General features: G+C 46.0%; 1 protein-coding gene across 1 annotated transcript; it reads left to right on the forward strand.

The window, feature by feature from the left end:
• The first annotated feature begins 16,535 nt into the window (after positions 1–16,535).
• Positions 16,536–20,844, forward strand: LOC123047369 (anamorsin homolog). The gene is made up of 7 exons (XM_044470907.1): positions 16,536–16,842; positions 19,382–19,542; positions 19,630–19,725; positions 19,800–19,959; positions 20,052–20,188; positions 20,305–20,379; positions 20,492–20,844. Exons 1-7 carry the CDS (start codon positions 16,707–16,709, stop codon positions 20,528–20,530), a joined length of 804 nt encoding a protein of 267 aa, XP_044326842.1. The 5' UTR covers positions 16,536–16,706; the 3' UTR covers positions 20,531–20,844.
• Positions 20,845–22,701: the final 1,857 nt, after the last annotated feature.

Genomic DNA, 22,701 nt, shown 5'->3' on the forward strand with positions numbered 1-22,701 from the left:
CCCCCCCGGTAGGTAGCGCCTCCCAGTACCACCCCGGCGGAGCCCAGTCCCGGACATGGCCCATCTGGTCAAGCAGGTGTCGTCCTCCACCGACTCGACGACGAGGATGCGGGATAGGCATCGTCCACTGTAACGCCCCGGATTCGATGCGCCAGGTGTCTGCCAGTTATTCGTCGTCATTGCCATGTCATTTGCTTGCGTGTTGCTTTTTATCATGTCATCATGTGCATTGCATTGCATACGTGTTCGTTTCTTGCGTCCGAGCTTTTTCCCCGTTGTCCGTTTTGCGATCCGGCACTCCTATGTCCTCCGGCGCCCCTTTCTACCTTGTTGCCTGAGTGGCCAAAAAATGTTCTCGGAATGGGTTGAAGCTTGGCATGCGGTCTTATTATAGTGTAGACAGAGCGCCTGTCAAGTTTCGTTGTATTCGGAGCTCGTTTGATAGCCCAACCGTTAAACATATAGCGGCACCGTTGCCGGTATTTTCGCCGAACGTTTCGGTCTCCGGAACAGTCGCCGGGCCTCACTTCTCTTCTCTCCTCCTAGTCCGAGGCCTCTCTCCATATCCCACCTAGTCCCTCCTCTGTCCGGAGCCGCAAGATCGCGATCGTACGGCTCGAAAACCTCCCAAAACCCCTAACCCTAGCCCCTTCCTTATATAAACACCTCCCTTTGCCAATTTTTGGCCTTCTCCCACCTTCCTCCTTGCTTTCCGCGCCCCAATCATCAGCGCTGCCGCCTCTGCGTCATTTTCCGCACCGGCCAGACCCACCGCCGCCAAGTGGCGCACTACCACTGGTCGCGCCGCCGCCAACCGCCGAAACCAGCCAACCAGGCGCCTCCACGCGTCTCCCAGCAGCCTCCCGCCGCCGCAAGCCCGCCCAGGCCCGCGGGAGCCCCCCTGAGCCCATCTGGGCCCGGATCTCGCCGCCGCCAGGGCCCGATCCGCCCAGCTCCTCGGTCCGCCCCGTGCGGCACCCGTCCTCGCCGCCAGCGCCTCCCTCGCCCCCGTTCGCGCCCGCAGTGCTCGTTCGCTCGCGCCTCGGGTGCCCCACCGCCGGAGTCCATCGGGCTCGCAGGAGCGCCGCAACCCCGTGCATCACCTCGCCGCCTTCGCCTTGCACCGCCGCCGTCATGGGTGCCGCCGCCTCACCACCGCCCTTGCCTCGCCTCCGTTCTGTTGGGTTTCGTAGTAATTTCAAAAAATTTCCTACGCACACGCAAGATCATGTGAGGCATAGCAACGAGGGGAGAGTATTGTCTACGTACCCAACGCAGACCGACTGCGGAAGCGATGACACGACGTAGAGGAAGTAGTCGTACGTCTTCTTGATCCAACCGATCAAGCACCGAAACTACGGCACCTCCGAGTTCGAGCACACGTTCAGCTCGTTGACGATCCCCGGACTCCGATCCAGCAAAGTGTCGGGGAAGAGTTTCGTCAGCACGACGGCGTGGTGACAATCTTGATGAACTACAGCAGCAGGGCTTCGCCTAAACTCCGCTACAGTATTATCGAGGAATATGGTGGCAGGGGGCACCGCACACGGCTAAGGAATAGATCACGTGGATCAACTTGTGTCAACTTGTGTGTCTTTGGGGTGCCTCTACCTCAGTATATAAAGGAGCCAAGGGGGGAGGGGGCGCCGGCCAAGAGAGAGAGGCGCAGGAGGAGTCCTACTCCCTCCGGGAGTAGGACTCCCCCCCCCAATCCTATTCCAACTAGGATTCCCAAGGGGGAAAGAGGGAGAGGGGTGGCCGGCCACCTCTCCTAGTCCTAATAGGACTAGGGGAAGGGGGGAGGCGCGCAGCCCCTTGGGCTGCCCCTTTCTCCTTTCCACTAAGGCCCATGAAGGCCCATATGGCTCCCGGGGGGTTCCGGTAACCTCCCGGTAACCCGGTAAAATCCCGATTTCACCCGGAACACTTCCGATGTCCAAACATAGGCTTCCAATATATCAATCTTTACGTCTCGACCATTTCGAGACTCCTCGTCATGTCCGTGATCACATCCGGGACTCCGAACAACCTTCGGTACATCAAAATGCATAAACTCATAATATAACTGTCATCGTAACCTTAAGCGTGCGGACCCTACGGGTTCGAGAACAATGTAGACATGACCGAGACACGTCTCCGGTCAATAACCAATAGCGGGACCTGGATGCCCATATTGGCTCCTACATATTCTACGAAGATCTTTATCGGTCAGACCGCATAACAACATACGTTGTTCCCTTTGTCATCGGTATGTTACTTGCCCGAGATTCGATCGTCGGTATCCAATACCTAGTTCAATCTCGTTACCGGCAAGTCTCTTTACTCGTTCCGTAATACATCATCTCACAACTAACATATTAGTTGTAATGCTTGCAAGGCTTATGTGATGTGTATTACCGAGAGGGCCCAGAGATACCTCTCCGACAATCGGAGTGACAAATCCTAATCTCGAAATACGCCAACCCAACATCTACCTTGGAGACACCTGTAATGCTCCTTTATAATCACCCAGTTACGTTGTGACGTTTGGTAGCACCCAAAGTGTTCCTCCGGCAAACGGGAGTTGCATAATCTCATAGTCATAGGAACATGTATAAGTCATGAAGAAAGCAATAGCAACATACTAAACGATCGTGTGCTAAGCTAATGGAATGGGTCATGTCAATCAGATCATTCAACTAATGATGTGACCTCGTTAATCAAATAACAACTCATTGTTCATGGTTAGGAAACATAACCATCTTTGATTAACGAGCTAGTCAAGTAGAGGCATACTAGTGACACTTTGTTTGTCTATGTATTCACACATGTATTATGTTTCTGGTCAATACAATTCTAGCATGAATAATAAACATTTATCATGAAATAAGGAAATAAATAATAACTTTATTATTGCCTCTAGGGCATATTTCCTTCAGTCTCCCACTTGCACTAGAGTCAATAATCTAGTTCACATCGCCATGTGATTTAACAGCAATAGTTCACATCACCATGTGATTAACACCCATAGTTCACATCGATATGTGATCAACACCCAAAGGGTTTACTAGATTCAGTAATCTAGTTCACATCGCTATGTGATTAACCCCCAAGGAGTACTAAGGTGTGATCATGTTTTGCTTGTGAGAGAATCTTAGTCAACGGGTCTGTCACATTCAGATCCGTAAGTATTTTGCAAATATTTATGTCAACAATGCTCTGCACGGAGCTACTCTAGCTAATTGCTCCCACTTTCAATATGTATCCAGATTGAGACTTAGAATCATCTGGATCAGTGTCAAAAACTTGCATCGATGTAACCCTTTACGATGAACCTTTTTGTCACGTCCATAATCGAGAAACATATCCTTATTTCACTAAGGATAATTCTGACCGCTGTCCAGTGATCTACTCCTAGATCACTATTGTACTCCCTTGTCAAATCAGTGCAGGGTATACAATAGATCTGTTACACAGCATGACATACTTTATAGAACCTATAGCCAAGGCATAGGGAATGACTTTCATTCTTTTCTATCTTCTGCCGCGGTCGGGCTTTGAGTCTTACTCAACTTTACACCTTGTAACACAGGCAAGAAACTTTTTCTTTGACTGTTCCATTTTGAACTACTTCAAAATCTTGTCAAGGTATGTACTCATTGAAAAGACTTATCAAGCGTCTTGATCTATCTCTATAGATCTTGAAGCTCAATATGTAAGCAGCTTCACCGAAGTCTTTCTTTGAAAAACTCCTTTCAAACACTCCTTTATGCTTTACAGAATAATTCTACATTATTTCCGATCAACAATATGTCATTCACATATACTTATCAGAAATGTTGTAGTGCTCCCACTCACTTTCTTGTAAATACAGGCTTCATCGCAAGTCTGTATAAAACTATATGCTTTGATCAACTTATCAAAGCGTATATTCCAACTCCGAGATGCTTGCACCAGTCCATAGATGGATCGCTGGAGCTTGCATATTTTGTTAGCACCTTTGGATCGACAAAACCTTCTGGTTGCATCATATACAACTCTTCTTTAGTAAATCCATTAAGGAATGCAGTTTTGTTTATCCATTTGCCAGATTTCATAAAATGCGGCAATTTGCTAACATGATTCGGACAGACTTAAGCATAGATACGAGTGAGAAACTCTCATCGTAGTCAACACCTTGAACTTGTCGAAAACCTTTTGCGACAATTCTAGCTTTGTAGATAGTAACACTACTATCAGCGTCCATCTTCCTCTTGAAGATCCATTTATTCTCAATTGCTTGCCGATCATCGGGCAAGTCAACCAAAGTCCATACTTTGTTCTCATACATGGATCCCATCTCAGATTTCATGGCTTCAAGCCACTTTGCGGAATCTGGGCTCACCATCGCTTCTTCATAGTTCGTAGGTTCATCATGATCTAGTAGTATGACTTCCAGAACAGGATTACCGTACCACTCTGGTGCGGATCTTACTCTGGTTGATCTATGAGGTTCAGTAGTATCTTGATCTGAAGTTTCATGATCATTATCATTAGCTTCCTCACTAACTGGTGTAGGTATCACTGAAACAATTTTCTGTGATGTACTACTTTCCAGTAAGGGAGCAGGTACAGTTACCTTGTCAAGTTCTACTTTCCTCCCACTCACATCTTTCGAGAGAAACTCCTTCTCCAGAAAGTTTCCGAACTTAGCAACAAAAGTCTTGCCTTCGGATCTGTGATAGAAGGTGTATCCAATAGTTTCCTTTGGGTATCCTATGAAGACATATTTCTCCGATTTGAGTTTGAGCTTATCAGGATGAAACTTTTTCATATAAGCATCGCAACCCCAAATTTAAGAAACGACAGCTTAGGTTTCTTGCCAAACCATAGTTCATACGGTGTCGTCTCAACGGATTTAGATGGTGCCCTATTTAAACGTGAATGCAGCTGTCTCTAATGCATAAACCCAAAACGATAGTGGTAGATCGGTAAGAGACATCATAGATCGCACCATATCTAATAAAGTACGGTTATGACGTTCGGACACACCATTACATTGTGGTGTTCCAGGTGGCATGAGTAGTGAAACTATTTCACATTGTTTTTAACTGAAGGCCAAACTCGTAACTCAAATACTCTTCTCTACGATCAGATCGTAGAAACTTTATTTTCTTGTTACGATGACTTCACTCTGAAATTCTTTGAACTTTTCAAATGTTTCAGACTTATGTTTCATCAAGTAGATATACTCATATCTGCTCAAATCATCTATGAAGATCAGAAAATAATGATACCTGTCGCGAGCCTCAATATTCATCGGACCACATACATCAGTATGTATGATTTCCAACAAATCTGTTGCTTGCTTCATTGTTCCGGAGAACGGCGTTTTAGTCATCTTGCCCAAAAGGCATGGTTCGCAAGCATCAAGTGATTCATAATCAAGTGATTCCAAAATCCCATCAGTATGGAGTTTCTTCATGCGCTTTACACCAATATGACCTAAACGGCAGTGCTACAAACAAGTTGCACTTATCATTATTAACTTTGCATCTTTTGGTTTCAATATTATGATTATGTGTATCACTACGATCGAGATCCAACGAACTATTTTCATTGGGTGTGTAACCATATAAGGTTCTATTCATGTAAACAGAACAACAATTTATTCTCTTACTTAAATGAATAACCGTATTACAATAAACATGATCAAATCATATTCATGCTCAACGCAAACACCAAATAACACTTATTCAGGTTCAACACTAATCCCGAAAGTATAGGGAGTGTGCGACGATGATCATATCAATCTTGGAACCACTTCCAACACACATCGTCACTTCACCCTTAACTAGTCTCTGTTTATTCTGCAACTCCCGTTTCGAGTTACTAATCTTAGCAACTGAACTAGTATCAAATACTGAGGGTTTGCTATAAACACTAGTAAAGTACACATCAATAACATGTATATCAAATATACTTATGTTCACTTTGCCATCCTTCTTATCCGCCAATCACTTGGGGTAGATCCGCTTCCAGTGACCAGTCCCTTTGCAGTAGAAACACTTAGTCTCAGGCTTAGGACCAGACTTGGGCTTCTTCACTTGAGCAGCAACTTGCTTGCTGTTCTTCTTGAAGTTCCCCTTCTTCCCTCTGCCCTTTTCTTGAAACTAGTGGTCTTGTCTACCATCAACACTTGATGTTTTTCTCGATTTCTACCTTCGTCAATTTCCGCATTACGAAGAGCTTGGGAATCGTTTCCGTTATCCCTTGCATATCATAGTTCATCACGAAGTTCTACTAACTTGGTGATGGTGACTAGAGAATTCTGTCAATCACTATCTTATCTGGAAGATTAACTCCCACTTGATTCAAGCGATTGTAGTACCCAGACAATCTGAGCACATGCTCACTAGTTGAGCGATTCTCCTCCATCTTTTAGCTATAGAACTTGTTGGAGACTTCATATCTCTCAACTCGGGTATTTGCTTGAAATATTAGCTTCAACTCCTGGAACATCTCATATGGTCCATGACGTTCAAAATGTCTTTGAAGTCCCGATTCTAAGCCGTTAAGCATGGTGCACTTAAACTATCAAGTAGTCATCATATTGAGCTAGCCAAACGTTCATAACGTCTGCATCTGCTCCTGCAATAGGTCCGTCACCTAGCGGTGCATCAAGGACATAATTCTTCTGTGCAGCAATGAGGATAAACCTCAGATCACGGATCCAATCCGCATCTTTGCTACTAACATCTTTCAACACAATTTTCTCTAGGAACATATCAAAATAAACACAGGGAAGCAACAACGCGAGCTATTGATCTACAACATGATTTGCAAAATACTACCAGGACTAAGTTCATGATAAATTTAAGTTCAATTTAATCATATTACTTAAGAACTCCCACTTAGATAGACATCCCTCTAATCCTCTAAGTGATCACGTGATCCAAATCAACTAAACCATGTCCGATCATCACGTGAGATGGAGTAGTTTCATCGGTGAACATCATTATGTTGATCATATCTACTATATGATTCACGCTCGACCTTTCGGTCTCCGTGTTCCGAGGCCATATCTGCATATGCTAGGCTCGTCAAGTTTAACCTGAGTATTCTGCGTGTGCAAAACTGGCTTTGCACCCGTTGTAGATGGACGTAGAGCTTATCACACCCGATCATCACGTGGTGTCTGGGCACGACGAACTTTGGCAACGGTGCATACTCAGGGAGAACACTTCTTGATAATTTAGTGAGAGATCATCTTATAATGCTACCGTCAATCAAAGCAAGATAAGATGCATAAAAGATAAACATCACATGCAATCAATATAAGTGATATGATATGGCCATCATCATCTTGTGCTTGTGATCTCCATCTCCGAAGCACCGTCATGATCACCATCGTCACCGGCGCGACACCTTGATCTCCATCGTAGCATCGTTGTCGTCTCGCCAATCTTATGCTTCCACGACTATCACTACCGTTTAGTAATAAAGTAAAGCATTACATCGCGATTGCATTGCATACAATAAAGCGACAACCATATGGCTCCTGCCAGTTGCCGATAACTCGGTTACAAAACATGATCATCTCATACAATAAAATTCAGCATCATGCCTTGACCATATCACATCACAACATGCCCTGCAAAAACAAGTTAGACGTCCTCTACTTTGTTGTTGCATGTTTTACGTGGCTGCTACGGGCTTAAGTAAGAACCAATCTCACCTACGCATCAAAACCACAACGATAGTTTGTCAAATAGACTCCGTTTTAACCTTCGCAAGGACCGGGCGTAGCCATACTTGGTTCAACTAAAGTTGGAGAGACAGTCGCCCGCAAGCCATCTATGTGCAAAGCACGTCGAGGGAACCGGTCTCGCGTAAGCGTACGCGTAAGGTTGGTCCGGGTCGTCTCGTCCAACAATACCGCCGAACCAAAGTATGACATGCTGGTAGGCAGTATGACTTGTATCGTCCACAACTCACTTGTGTTCTACTCGTGCATATAACATCAACATAAATAACCTAGGCTCGGATGCCACTGTTGGGTTTTGTAGTAATTTCAAAAAATTTCCTACGCACACGCAAGATCATGTGATGCATAGCAACGAGGGGAGAGTATTGTCTACGTACCCAACGCAGACCGACTGCGGAAGCGATGACACGACGTAGAGGAAGTAGTCGTACGTCTTCACGATCCAACCGATCAAGCACCGAAACTACGGCACCTCCGAGTTCGAGCACACGTTCAGCTCGATGACGATCCCCGGACTCCGATCCAGCAAAGTGTCGGGGAAGAGTTCCGTCAGCACGACGGCGTGGTGACAATCTTGATGAACTACAGCAGCAGGGCTTCGCCTAAACTCCGCTACAGTATTATCGAGGAATATGGTGGCAGGGGGCACCGCACACGGCTAAGGAATAGATCACGTGGATCAACTTGTGTCAACTTGTGTGTCTTTGGGGTGCCTCTACCTCAGTATATAAAGGAGCCAAGGGGGGAGGGGGCGCCGGCCAAGAGAGAGAGGCGCAGGAGGAGTCCTACTCCTACCGGGAGTAGGACTCCCCCCCCCAATCCTATTCCAACTAGGATTCCCAAGGGGGAAAGAGGGAGAGGGGTGGCCGGCCACCTCTCCTAGTCCTAATAGGACTAGGGGAAGGGGGGAGGCGCGCAGCCCCCTTGGGCTGCCCCTTTCTCCTTTCCACTAAGGCCCATGAAGGCCCATATGGCTCCCGGGGGGTTCCGGTAACCTCCCGGTAACCCGGTAAAATCCCGATTTCACCCGGAACACTTCCGATGTCCAAACATAGGCTTCCAATATATCAATCTTTACGTCTCGACCATTTCGAGACTCCTCGTCATGTCCGTGATCACATCCGGGACTCCGAACAACCTTCGGTACATCAAAATGCATAAACTCATAATATAACTGTCATCGTAACCTTAAGCGTGCGGACCCTACGGGTTCGAGAACAATGTAGACATGACCGAGACACGTCTCCGGTCAATAACCAATAGCGGGACCTGGATGCTCATATTGGCTCCTACATATTCTACGAAGATCTTTATCGGTCAGACCGCATAACAACATACGTTGTTCCCTTTGTCATCGGTATGTTACTTGCCCGAGATTCGATCGTCGGTATCCAATACCTAGTTCAATCTCGTTACCGGCAAGTCTCTTTACTCGTTCCGTAATACATCATCTCACAACTAACATATTAGTTGTAATGCTTGCAAGGTTTATGTGATGTGTATTACCGAGAGGGCCCAGAGATACCTCTCCGACAATCGGAGTGACAAATCCTAATCTCGAAATACGCCAACTCAACATCGACCATTGGAGACACCTGTAGTACTCCTTTATAATCACCCAGTTACGTTGTGACGTTTGGTAGTACCCAAAGTGTTCCTCCGGAAAACGGGAGTTGCATAATCTCATAGTCATAGGAACATGTATAAGTCATGAAGAAAGCAATAGCAACATACTAAACGATCGTGTGCTAAGCTAATGGAATGGGTCATGTCAATCAGATCATTCAACTAATGATGTGACCTCGTTAATCAAATAACAACTCATTGTTCATGGTTAGGAAACATAACCATCTTTGATTAACGAGCTAGTCAAGTAGAGGCATACTAGTGACACTTTGTTTGTCTATGTATTCACACATGTATTATGTTTCCGGTCAATACAATTCTAGCATGAATAATAAACATTTATCATGAAATAAGGAAATAAATAATAACTTTATTATTGCCTCTAGGGCATATTTCCTTCACGTGTTATAACTTGAGTCCATCTTATCATCCGTAGATCCGTTTTGCATGTGTAATATATCAAAATGTTCGTTGTGAGATGCTCTAAATTTCATTCCATTGCATCATGTTAATTTGAGTCCATCTTGATGCCTGAATCATTGTTGCAAGAGTACTATATGATGTTAATCTGCTGAAACTGTTATAACTTGATGATTTGTCTTTTTCGTTGCATTTTGTGTGTGTATCCTATGAGCATGAGCTCTATATGTGTTTTGTGCTACATCATTCCATCTTTACAGGGGTGTATGCCATGTATTTTGGTGATCAATGTGGTGACTAGAACAAGCATGCAAACTAGGCTTCGTGATGTTGCTGATTTCAGTCTCTGTTCTATTGTTATTTTTATGCCATGTAAACTTGATGCTACAGAGAGATCCAAGCATATTTTGAGATACTTCAGTAAAGATGATTTGAACATATGGTTATGCTCTATCCATTCATGCCCCTGTTTGCAATTATGGAGTAGTCTAGCATGTCATTTTCTTGCTCTACTTTTGCTAGAAAATGTTTCCTGGCAGATTGTTTACATGTTATTCAATTTTGCCAAGGTTGTTGTAGTTGATCCTTGCATGCTATGAACTTGTTCTTGCCTTGGTTAGTTTCATAAACATGTCTTCTTGCTGATGCTATGATTATCTTGTCATGTAATGACTTGTGGTGAGTGAATCGAGCTCGTGAAGTAGTGTACTTGCTGTTACTGTTTTGCTAGGCTGAATCTGTTATTTTGTGATGCTATGTAAACCTGTTGCTACAAGTCATTCTATGCATAATCTGGAGATGTTCACTAAGGATGTTTTGTTATACATGTCATGCTTTATCCATCCATGCCCCTTGTTGCATTTATATCCTGCTGTAGATTGTTGTATTCTTGATACAAAGTTGCTAAATAATGTTGTTGTCAGCCTGTTAACTTTAAGTTCAGTTTTGCCATGTGATTTGCTAGTGATCCATGTACCCTATGAACTTGCTCTTGCCATGCTTAGCTTCATAAACATGTATTCTTGTTGTTGGTTGCCTTATCATGCCATGTATTGCTCTGTGGTGAGTGGTACAAGCTCACCAACATGCCTACTTATTGTTGTTCCTGCGATGTTTGAATCTGTCATATAATTTGCTATGTTTACATGGGTGCCATCATATCTTCTGAACCTTTTTGGCTCATGGTCAGTAAGGGACTTTTGTTCTATGCAATTAGTAGGTTCATGACATGCCTTTGTTTGCCATGTTAAGTTCCTGTAACATGTTGCTTGATAGCTCTAAACATTGCAACCTGATGTTATTTCTGCAAAGTCTGAAACTGTTATAATTTGCAATCTTTCCATGTGTTTTTGAGCATGTTCTAGTGATTTCTGGAGATAGCTCAGTGTTCATGTTTTGTCATGATTTACCTGTACATCATGCCCATGTCTTTTTTTCATGTTGGGGTGCTGTAGCATATTGTTTTGATGCTTACAATATGCCTAGTTGATGTTTTGGACAGATTGTTGCTATAACTTGTTTCATGTGTGTGTGTTGCACCGTTGCTCCGTTTTGAGTGTGCTCTATATGAAACTTGCTTAGAATTGCATGTAGTTTCATATTATCATGTTGCATCCTTGTTTTGAGGTGTTTGCTTGATGTTTGTATGAATTTTGCATCAATGCCATGTTTAACTTGTTTTGCTCATATCTTCTAGGCCGTAGCTCCAAATCTAATGAACTTTACATGTAACTTGACTAGAATCTCGTGTAGATCATCTTGGTGCATCTTAACTTGCTGTTTAACAACTTGAACATAAGGTTTATTCAGATCTGGACCAATTTCGAAATTTGCATATGAGGACTTACCGGAATTGTTATATGTTGTTTCCGGCCTCATTTAAACTTGCTTTGATGTGTTGCTTTTGTTTGCATCATCTCTTTCCATGAGTAGCTTCATGTAGTCTTGTCTTGCATCATACTTGGTTGAGCAGCATGTCATGTATATGTGTGGTGTGTTTACCATGTTCTGTGCTTCTTTCGATAGTTCCTGTTTCGTTGCGATCGTGAGGATTCGTTCGTCTACGCTTGGTTCGGCTTCATCCGTTCGTCTTCTTAATGGACTCGTTATTCTTCCTTGCGGGATTTCAGGCAAGATGACCGCTACCCTGGATCTCACTACTATCATTGCTATGCTAGTTGCTTCGTTCTATCACTTTGCTGCGCTACCTATCACTTGTTCTTCAAGCCTCCCAAATTGCCATGTCAGCCTCTAACCTTTTCACCCTTCCTAGCAAACCATTGCTTGGCTATGTTACCGCTTTTGCTCAGCCCTCTTATAGCGTTGCTAGTTGCAGGTGAAGTTGAAGATTGCTCCATGGTGGACAGGATTATGTCGGGATATCACAATATCTCTTATATTATTAATGCATCTATATACTTGGTAAAGGGTGGAAGACTCGGCCTTATGTCTGGTGTTTTGTTCCACTCTTGCCGCCCTAGTTTCCGTCATACCAGTGTTATGTTCCCGGATTTTGCGTTCCTTACGCGGTTGGGTGATTTATGGGACCCCCTTGACAGTTCGCTTTGAATAAAACTCCTCCAGCAAGGCCTAACCTTGGTTTTACCATTTGCCTCACCTAGCCCTTTTTTCCCTTGGGTTTCCGGAGCCCGAGGGTCATCTTTATTTTAACCCCCCCGGGCCAGTGCTCCTTCGAGTGTTGGTCCAAACTAGAGCCACTTGCAGCGCCACCTCGGGGCAACTTGAGGGCTGGTTTTAGTTGTACGTAGTGTTCATCCGGTGTGCCCTGAGAACGAGATATGTGCAGCTCCTATCGGGATTTGTCGGCACATCGGGCGGCTTTGCTGGTCTTGTTTTACCATTATCAAAATGTCTTGTAAACTGGGATTCCGAGTCTGATCGGGTCTTTCTGGGAGAAGGTATATCCTTCGTTGATCGCGAGAGCTTATCATGGGCTAAGTTGGGACAACCCTATAGGGTATAAACTTTTGAAAGCCGTGCCCGCGGTTATGAGCGGATGGGAATTTGTTAATGTCCGGTTGTAGATAACTTGACACCAGATCCGAATTAAAATGCATCAACCGCATGTGTAGCCGTGATGGTCTCTTTTCGGCGGAGTCCGGGAAGTGAACACAGTTTTTGGGTTATGTTTGACGTAAGTAGGAGTTCAGGATCACTTCTTGATCATTGCTAGCTTCACGACCGTTCCGCTTGCTCTCTTCTCGCTCTTATTTGCATATGTTAGCCACCATATCATGCTTAGTCACTGCTGCAACCTCACCACTTTACCCCTTCCTTTCCCTTTAAGCTTTGCTAGTCTTGATACCCATGGTAATGGGATTGCTGAGTCCTCGTGGCACATAGATTACTACAACAACAGTTGCAGGTACAGGTTATGTGATGATCATGACGCGAGAGCGATGTTTACTTGTTTTGGAGTTCTTCTTCTGCTTCTTTTTCGATCAGGGGATAGGTTCCAGGTCGGCAGCCTGGGCTAGCAGGGTGGATGTCATTTGAGTTTCTGTTTGTGTTTCATCTGTAGTCGGGTGATGCTCTTATGTATTGTGATGTTGTATTCGTGTGGCATTGTATGCCTCTTGTATGTATCCCCATCTATTATGTAATGTTGATGTAATGATATCCACCTTGCAAAAGCGTTTCAATATGCGGTTCTATCCTTGGTGGGACCTTCGAGTCTCTTTAGGTTAGTATCGCATATTGGGCGTGACAAGTTGATCACAAAAATACATGGCATACACCCCTGTAAAGATGGCATGATGTAGCACAAAACACATATAGAGCTCATGCTCATAGGATACACACACAAAATGCAACGAAAAAGACAAAATCATCAAGTTATAACAGTTTCAGCAGATTAACATCATATAGCACTCTTGCAATGATGATTCAGGCATCAAGATGGACTCAAATGAACATGATGCAATGGATTGAAATGTAGAGCATCTCACAACGAACATTTTGATATATTACACATGCAAAACGGATCTACGGATGATGAGATATGGCATAATGAATAAGGCACCAAAATATGCAACAATTCCGGGACTTAGTGAAATTTATACCCTCGCGGAGAAACGGGACGGAGGCGTTCCGGGACGGAGGATGCGGTGTTTGGTTCGCGGTCTTGTTGGATCTGGTCCAAGCGGGATCGGGATGACGTTGTCCCTGCCGGAGGTTGAAGGAGGCCGGCGATGGGTGACGTCGCCGTGGCTCCAGCGAACAGGGGAGGCCGGAATGGGTGACGGGGTCCCCGGATCTGGGCGGCGCCAGCCTAGACCGGAATGAAGGCGAGGCAGGGGCGGTGGTGAGGCGGCTGCACCCATGTCGGTGGCGGTGCAAGGCGGGAGGCTGCTGGGAGACGCGTGGAGGCGCCTGGTTGGCTGGTTTCGGTGGTTGGCGGCTGCGCGACCAGTGGTGGCACGCCACTTGGCGGCGGTGGGTCTGGCCAGTGCGGAAAACGAGGCAGAGGCGGCGGCACTGATGATTGGGGCGCGAAAAGCAAGGAGGAAGGTGGGAGAAGGCCAAAAATTGGCAAAGGGAGGTGTTTATATAAGGAAGGGGCTAGGGTTAGGGGTTTTGGGAGGTTTTCGAGCCGTACGATCGTGATCTTGCGGCTCCGGACAGAGGAGGGACTAGGTGGGATGTGGAGAGAGGCCTCGGACTGGGAGGAGAGAAGAGAAGTGAGGCCCGGCGACTGTTCTGGAGACCGAAACGTCCGGCGAAAATACCGGCAACGGTGCCGCTATATGTTTAACGGTTGGGCTATCAAACGAGCTCCGAATACGACGAAACTTGACAGGCGCTCTGTCTACACTATAATAAGACCGCATGCCAAGCTTCAACCCATTCCGAGAACATTTTTCGGCCACTACGCAACGAGGTAGAAAGGGGCGCCGAAGGACATAGGAGTGCTGGATCGCAAAACGGACAATGGGGAAAAAGCTCGGACGCAAGAAACGAACACGTATGCAATGCAATGCACATGATGACATGATAAAAAGCAACACGCAAGCAAATGACATGGCAATGACGACGAATAACTGGCAGACACCTGGCGCATTGAATCCGGGGCGTTACATCCACGTCGATGCGGGAAAAATTGCTTTAACTAAAAAAATAGCAACAAGTTCTTACTAACATGTTCTATTAATTCAATTGGTTCTTACTGAAAATAAACTTTCTATAAACAAAAATAAACTAGTACCTAGCTAATTAGTACCTAGTTCTTACTAACTAATTAGTACCTAGGAACTACTGCTAAGGGTTCATACTAACTAACTAACTAACACTAAATTAACTAACTAATACTAAAAATAGCCTAGGCTTCATACTAACTAGCACTAAATAGCTAGGGTTCATACTAAGCAAACAAGAGGGATCGGAAGGAGAGAGTGCTTACAGAGGGCGGGGAGAGAGATGGGGTCGGGGGAGACGGCGGCACCGAGGCACGGTCGGGCGGGGTCGGGGGAGACGGCGGCGAGGCGGGGCCGGGGGAGACGGCGGCGAGGCGGGGTCGGGGGAGACGGCGGCACCGAGGCACGGTCGGGCGGGGTCGGGGGAGACGGCGGCGAGGCGGGGCCGGGGGAGACGGCAGCGAGGCGGGGTCGGGGGAGACGGCCGCGAGGCGGGGTCGGTGGAGACAACGGCGAGACGGCGGCGAGGCGGAGGCGATGAGGGGGAGAAGAGAGAGTGGTGAATTGGGGGAGGAAGCAGAGGAGAGGGAATCAGGCCGCGCGGGGGGTTATGTGAGAATAGCTTTAACAGTAGCGTGGGAAGGGAAAACGTGCTGCTGCTAAAATCCATAGTAGTAGCGCCGTTTCTAGAAGGGCGCTACTACTATACCTAGCACGTCGGGAACTGTGTGGCAATTATAGTAGTAGCGCGTTCTGTTCCTGCCGCGCTACTGCTAAGAGGGTAACAGTAGCGCGGTTTTGGCAGACGCGCTACTGCTAATTAGCAGTAACGCCTCATTTTAACACGTGCTGCTGGTAAGATTCTGTGTATAAGGTTTTCCCTAGTAGTGGAGGGATCCTATAGCGCTATATGCAGAGACGAGGGCGGGATGTACATGGGATCTTCAGTGATCAGGAGTGTTGGGATTACTGATCCTACAACTCTAGAGACTCTGGCGTATCGTGAAGCAATGGCTCCGGCGTTGGACCTGTCATTAACTCATGTGGAGATTGCTTCAGACTGCAAAAACGCTGTTCAGGACATAAACCTTGGCACTGGAGGAATAAATGCGAGCATTGTGAAGGAGATTAGAGAGACCACTACTCTTTTTCAGAGTTGTGCCTTCATCTTTGAAGGCAGAGTATCAAATCAAGAGGCCCATAGCCTTGCTAAGCACGCTTTTGGTCTGGACCCGGGGCGCCATGTGTGGCTTTTAAACCCCCCAGACTTGAATTGTATCCCTATGAACATCATTGATCAATAAAGCGAGTGTGTTTATATAGACTAAAAAAAGGTATGTCTCCTCCGGGCGAGACACATCCGAAAGAAAAAAACCCGAAGAAAAACAAAACAAAACTAATAATAAAACCGGGCCTGGTTTTTTTGAAGGTATAAAACCGGACCTGGTGTGTGTGACCCATAGAAACGAGCGAGAGACCGACCGAGCGAAGCAAATGCATGAATGGGCCAGCCAGCCCATACCTGTGACCTGACCCGACCCCTCACCTCACGCGCCGCCGCACGGAAGCTTCCAGAGCCCGCGACCAGAACCCGAATTCCCCTTCCCCTCTCGCGCGACCACGCCCACGCCCACGGGATTTCCTCCTCTTCTTCTTCAGCGCCCGCCCTCGTCAGATCCATCCGTCCGTCCATCCGTTTTTCCATTCCATCCACCTGCCCCGCCTGCCGCCATCCCCTTCTCGCTCGCAGGGTTCCGTTGCAGGCGACTCGATCCGGGTCCATGGCGTCCACGGCTGCGGCGGCGCTCGCGGTGACGGACGAGCTGGCCCTGCCGCTCCGCGCGGTGGGGGACCTGGCGGCGGCCGCCGGGGTCTCGCGGGAGGAGGTCGTCGTCATCACGCAGTGCGCCTCGCTCGGTCGGTAACGCCTCCTCCTCCATCTCGCCCCTTCCGTCCCCCCTGTTACCGATTTCGCTCAGGCGTCGCCCCGCCCCGCCCATGCTAGGGTTAGGACCCGCTGCATCTTTATTACAGTAGTAGAAATATAAATTCAGAGGGTACGTACGCTCTTTCTCGAGCGGTAGCTTATAAATCAAATTTGGGATTGCCCCTTGCTCGTTACATTATATTGCCCTCTTGCTCCTTCATACTTACACTTGATGCGTTTAGACTTAAATTCCACTTATGACATAATCTTTGCCAAAGTGCTACTCTGCACATGCAAACAACACATACATACATACTTACTGTTCCCTCCGTTCACAGATATAGGATGTTCTGACTTTTTATCTAAATTGGATGTATATTGACACGTGTTAGTGTGTTTGTTCACTCATTTCTGTCCGTATGTAGTCCATATTGAAATATCCAAAGCATCTTATATTTGTGAACTGAGGGAGTAGTTGAGAAAGTGAAAAAAAAAGCGAGGTCTATATTCTCGCGTCCGTCCGGATAAAAATATGCAGTATCTCACAGAGTAGAACATCTGGTTGTTAGCCTGCCACTCATGGGCTGCTATATGAATTATCTATTATTTGTCCTGGCGTCTTTCTTGTGGACAAACTATCCAATTGCTGTGTGGTTCACAAATCTGGGAGTAAACATTTCATTGTTTTTGCTCTTGACGACTTCTACTTGGACTTTCAGTTTCAATATGCCACATCCTTGTATAAAACTTAACTCTGTCATGTACCTGTTCACATAACTTTGTTGTAAACATGGGTCAGGTGGGACCCAAAGCCGCGTGTATGCCTATGATAGGGTTAGGACCCGCTGCAGAATAAATACATCTGAGATGCTAATATTTCTAGACGGCTAGGTTAGAATCAGATGTGAGGTTGCCCATTGCTTATCAGCATACTACCTGTGTGCTGGTTCTAATTTGGTCTTCTGTTGTGACTTCGCTGCGGTTCAGTTTTGATTAATCTATGTGCACTCCTGATATGCTTGATTGGAGTTTACCTTCTGTTGTTGTAGCTTATGATTTGAAGCTTATGCCTCGAATGCTAATTGCCCAGTTCTCAAATGTCAATCTACCTATCTATCTGTTAAATATAAGATAAGAATACTCATAAAACACGTACTACCAATAGAGAATGGAGAAAAATAGGTTGGTATTATCGCTTTAATCGCGAGAGAAAAGGAGAAGATCATTCTCCCATGAGGACATCATTCATGCACTTATGTAGTGCTAGTGCAAACTATGTAATTTAGCTAATGTCTGTTGTGTGTACATATGTTTTATTGTTGTGTCATAACGCTGGGAGGAGTAACACGTACTCCCTAGGTGGGAATACCATTTCATATCATTCTGCTATGCTTCAGATTATATGATCAGAGGGAATACCATTTCATATCATTCTGCTATGCTTCAGATTATATGATCAGAGGGAATACCATTTCATATCTAGACTTGATGCGTTTAAACTTATTCTACATATGACAATCTTTGCCAACTTAAAGTATTACTCTACACATATAAAGAATACACAGAAAATACATACATATAAAGAAGTGGAAAAAAAAAGCAATGCTTATATTCTTGTTTCGGTTGGGAGAAAAATATACTAAATCTCACAGAATAGAACATTTGGCTATTAGGCTGCCACTCATGGGCTGATATATGAATTGCCCATTACACACTATTGTTATGTGTCCCAATGTCTTTCTTATGGACAGACAATCCAATTGTTGCGTAGTTCGCAAATCTGGGAGTAGACATTTCGTTGTTTCTTCTCTTGATGATTCTTACTTAGACTTCAGTTTCAATATGCCACATCCTTGTATAAAACTTAAATCTGTCATGCACCTGTTTGTAAAACTTTGTTGTCAACATGGGTCAGTTGTGACCTGAAGCCGCGCGTATGCCTATGCTAGGTTAGGACCCACTGCATGTATAGAATAAATAACACCTGAGGTGATAATATTTCTCTAGGGCTAGGTTAGAATCAGATTTGAGGGTCCCCCTTACTTCAGCACACTGCCTGGTTCTAATTTGGTCTTGTGTTGCTTCGTCGCAGTCCAATTGCAATTGATTTAGGGGCACTCCTGATCAGCTTCATTGGAGTTTACCTTTGTCATTGTAGTTTCTGACTTAAAGCTTATGCATCATGTGCTAATTGCCAAGTTCTTAAATGTCCCTCTACCTGTCCATCTGTCAAATATAAGAATACACACGAAAGACATAATACCAGTTGAGAAAAGGAGAACAAAAATAGGTTTGTTTTCTTCCTATCAGGCTATCACTCATGAACTTCAATGTAGTGCTGATACAAACTATGTAATTTAGCCAACGTTTGTCGCATGGAGAGATGATTCGATGTCCTGCCTCAGAAGCTGCGGGGAGTACACTTAGTTGTGTTCAGTTTTCATTCTGCTATGCTTTAGTATGCCACATTCTTGTGTGAACAAGTCTGTCATGAATCTGTTCTAAGCCTTTGTTGTCAACATGGGTCAGGTGGGAAGTTGCCTTTTGATGACACATCCGTGGGTGCTGTTCTGTCTGTCATAAAAAATGTGGAGAGCTTTGGGGATAAGTTGATTGCTGAAATTAGTCGAGTGCTGAAAGCTGGTGGAATTGTGCTGGTACAGAGTTTCACACCCTCCACTGATCAGAAGGTAAATTATGTGTCTGTTCTTGCTCACATCCACTGTCTTGTAATGTTAATTTAGCACAACCTGATTTTCTATTTTTCTCTGCATTAGCCAAACAATTATATCGAGCGCCAGCTACTCATGGGAGGTTTTGTTGAAGTTCAAGCTTCTGCCACAAGCTCTCAGGATAGCGTGCAATCTGTTACTGTGAGTATGGCATTATGTTAAGGCTGCTGTACATGCTATTCTCTATGATGAGTCCTAACTCGGATCATTTGCAGATCAAGGCAAAGAAACCATCCTGGAGTATGGGCTCATCCTTTCCCCTGAAGAAAGCAGTAAAGGCTCTTCCAAAGATTGAAATTGATGACGATGATGAACTGATTGACGAAGACAGCCTCTTGACTGAGGAGGACTTGAAGAAGCCACAGCTTCCAGTTGGTAAGGCCAACAAACCCTCAGATCTTGTTTAAATCTTGTGAAGATGTTCTATTTAGGTTTAGATGCTGAAATTTTTGCTGTTGTTTCATCAGTAGGAGATTGTGAGGTGGGAGCCACAAAGAAGGCGTGCAAGAACTGCAGTTGTGGCAGGGCCGAGGCTGAGCAGAAGGTGGAGAAGCTGGGACTCACTGCAGAACAGATTGATAACCCTGTCTCAGCTTGTGGCAGTGTAAGTACAATTGCTTCTTTGTAGACATACAATGCCACTTGTGATCTCCACTAGTCGTTGCATGCATGTTGTCAACTGAATATCTCACATTATTCTCTGTGAACCTGCAATTTCAGTGTGGGTTGGGCGACGCGTTCCGATGCAGCACCTGCCCATACAGAGGCCTGGCGCCGTTCAAGTTGGGCGAGAAGGTAACAAACCACTCTCTTCCACTCTATCTAGACTCGCAAAGAGAGCCTCCAGGGCATGTGTTGAGCTTGTTTCGATGCGACATGCTTGCTGACTCCTCCGTTTCCTCTCCAGGTTACCTTGTCTGACAACTTCCTCTCGGCCGACATATGATATGACGACGGACAGCGACTGCGGATATGGAATGAGCCTTGTTCGATTTGTTGGTTCGTCAGGAAGATATATCTGTGTACGTTTTTTTTCGTGGTAGTGGTGGACTGGTGGTTACAGCAAAAGAAGTGGAGTGCGTTTGGAATAGCAGCTCGTGTTGGCATGTCGTGCGTGTCCTTGCTCTCCCACCTAGGTTGAAATGAGAGTTGGATCGTGTGTGCGCTCTGTATTCGGCAAGAAGATTACATGCATGTAATTTGACGGAGAAACATATGATGGAAAGACTTCGTTCTGCTACATGATTTTTCTTTTGCTCCCATCTGGTTTTATACTACTACTTCCTCCTTTCCTAAATATAAGTCCTTTCAGAGATTTCAATATGAACTACATATAGATGTATGTTGACATATTTTAGAGTGTATATTCACTCATTTTTTGAAATTTGGAATCTCTAAAAAGACTTATATTTAAGAAAGGGGGGAGTAGGTCACTATAGCAAATGGGTACAACTAGATACACATCCGTGTGTTATTTAGCCATATGTTATTATCATTTGCACTATGCACTTGGGCTGTTGTGTGTAGTCGTCGGAAGAAACAAAGTGGGATGGATGTTGGGCACGACACATCTGCAGTAGGAGGAAATTTTCGAAGCGTGGATGAAGCTAACTTTCAGACTGCAGGCCTTCTTTGGTTAATAGGTATATTATAGGAATATATAATTATCATAGAAAGTGATTCTTTTTATAGAAATTTGATGCATAAGATAATAATTTTTTCATTATAGATTTTTTTTTCATTGAATCCAAGCTAATGTTTTTTTCTTTGAAACATGAAGGATTGATTCCTGTCCTACATATAAGTAGAAATTCATTCCTACAAACCAAAGGGCTTTAAAGGAATTTTCCCTACAAAGTTTCTATCCTTTAGAGCAACTCCAATGGGGCGACCCATTTTGTCCGCCGCCGTCCGTTTGGGTCGGCGTACACATAAAAGTCGGCCCAATGCGTTGACCCAAACGGACGCGCGTCCGCTTTCCTCAGCCTGCCGACCCATTTCCAGCCCATTTTTGAGCCGGATTTGCGTCGGCGCGGACATAAGACAGACGCGCGTGCTCGCCCTCTCTCCTGCCCGGGCCCACTGGTCTGTGGCGCACACCTCCACCGCCTGCTTCTTCGCCGACGCCGTCGGCCATTGATAGTTCTTGCGTACACAGATTAAAAAAATCAACTACTCGTCGGTTTCCGACTCCGACTCGGTAATGTCCTCCTCCGACGTCTGAATGTATGCGTCGGCAGCCTGCTCGTCCTCGAAGTCCCACCCCCGATGTCTCTCGCGGCTTCAGTCTCAATTGAGCGGCCTGCTTCCGCGCACGCTTGTCCTCTCGATAGGCGGCTCGCTCCGTCCTCCTCGCCTCCCTCTCCGTCCTCCTTTGTTCGCAGAACTGGCGCTCGTCGACGATGTCGTGCGGGAAGCGTTCGCGCCACACCACGAAGGCTTCCACGTCCATCTCGGCGATGGCGAGGCGACGCTGCTGTTGGGGAACGTTGCAGAAAATAAAAAATTTCCTACGGTTTCACCAAGATCCATGTATGAGTTCATCTAGCAACGAGTGATAGTAGTGCATCTACATACCTTTGTAGATCGCGAGCGGAAGCGTTCAAGAGAACGGGGTTGAGGTAGTCGTACTCATCGTGATCCAAATCACCGATGACCAAGTGCCGAACGGACAACACCTCCGCGTTCAACACACGTACGGAGCGGATGACGTCTCCTCCTTCTTGATCCAGCAAGGGGGAAGGAGAGGTTGATGAAGATCCAGCAGCACGACGGCGTGGTGGTGGATGCAGCAGGGTTCCGGCAGAGCTTCGCCGAGCTTCTGCGAGAGGGAGAGGTGTAGCAGGGGAGAGGGAGGCGCCAAGACTTCAGGGTGCGGGTGCCCTCCCTCCCCCCTCCTTTATATAGGCCCCCAGGGGAGGCGGCCCTGGAGATGAGATCTCCCAAGGGGGGCGGCGGCCAGGGGCTGGTGCGCCCCCCAAGGCAAGTGGAGGCGCCCCCCCCCCCCCCACCCTAGGGTTTCCAACCCTAGGCGCAGGGGGGGCCAAGGGGGGCGCACCAGCCCACCAGGCGCTGGTCCCCTCCCCACTTCAGCCCACGGGGCCCTCCAGGATAGGT

The sequence above is a fragment of the Triticum aestivum genome, chromosome 2B (assembly GCF_018294505.1).
Source record: "Triticum aestivum cultivar Chinese Spring chromosome 2B, IWGSC CS RefSeq v2.1, whole genome shotgun sequence".
Classification (NCBI taxonomy): domain Eukaryota; kingdom Viridiplantae; phylum Streptophyta; class Magnoliopsida; order Poales; family Poaceae; genus Triticum; species Triticum aestivum.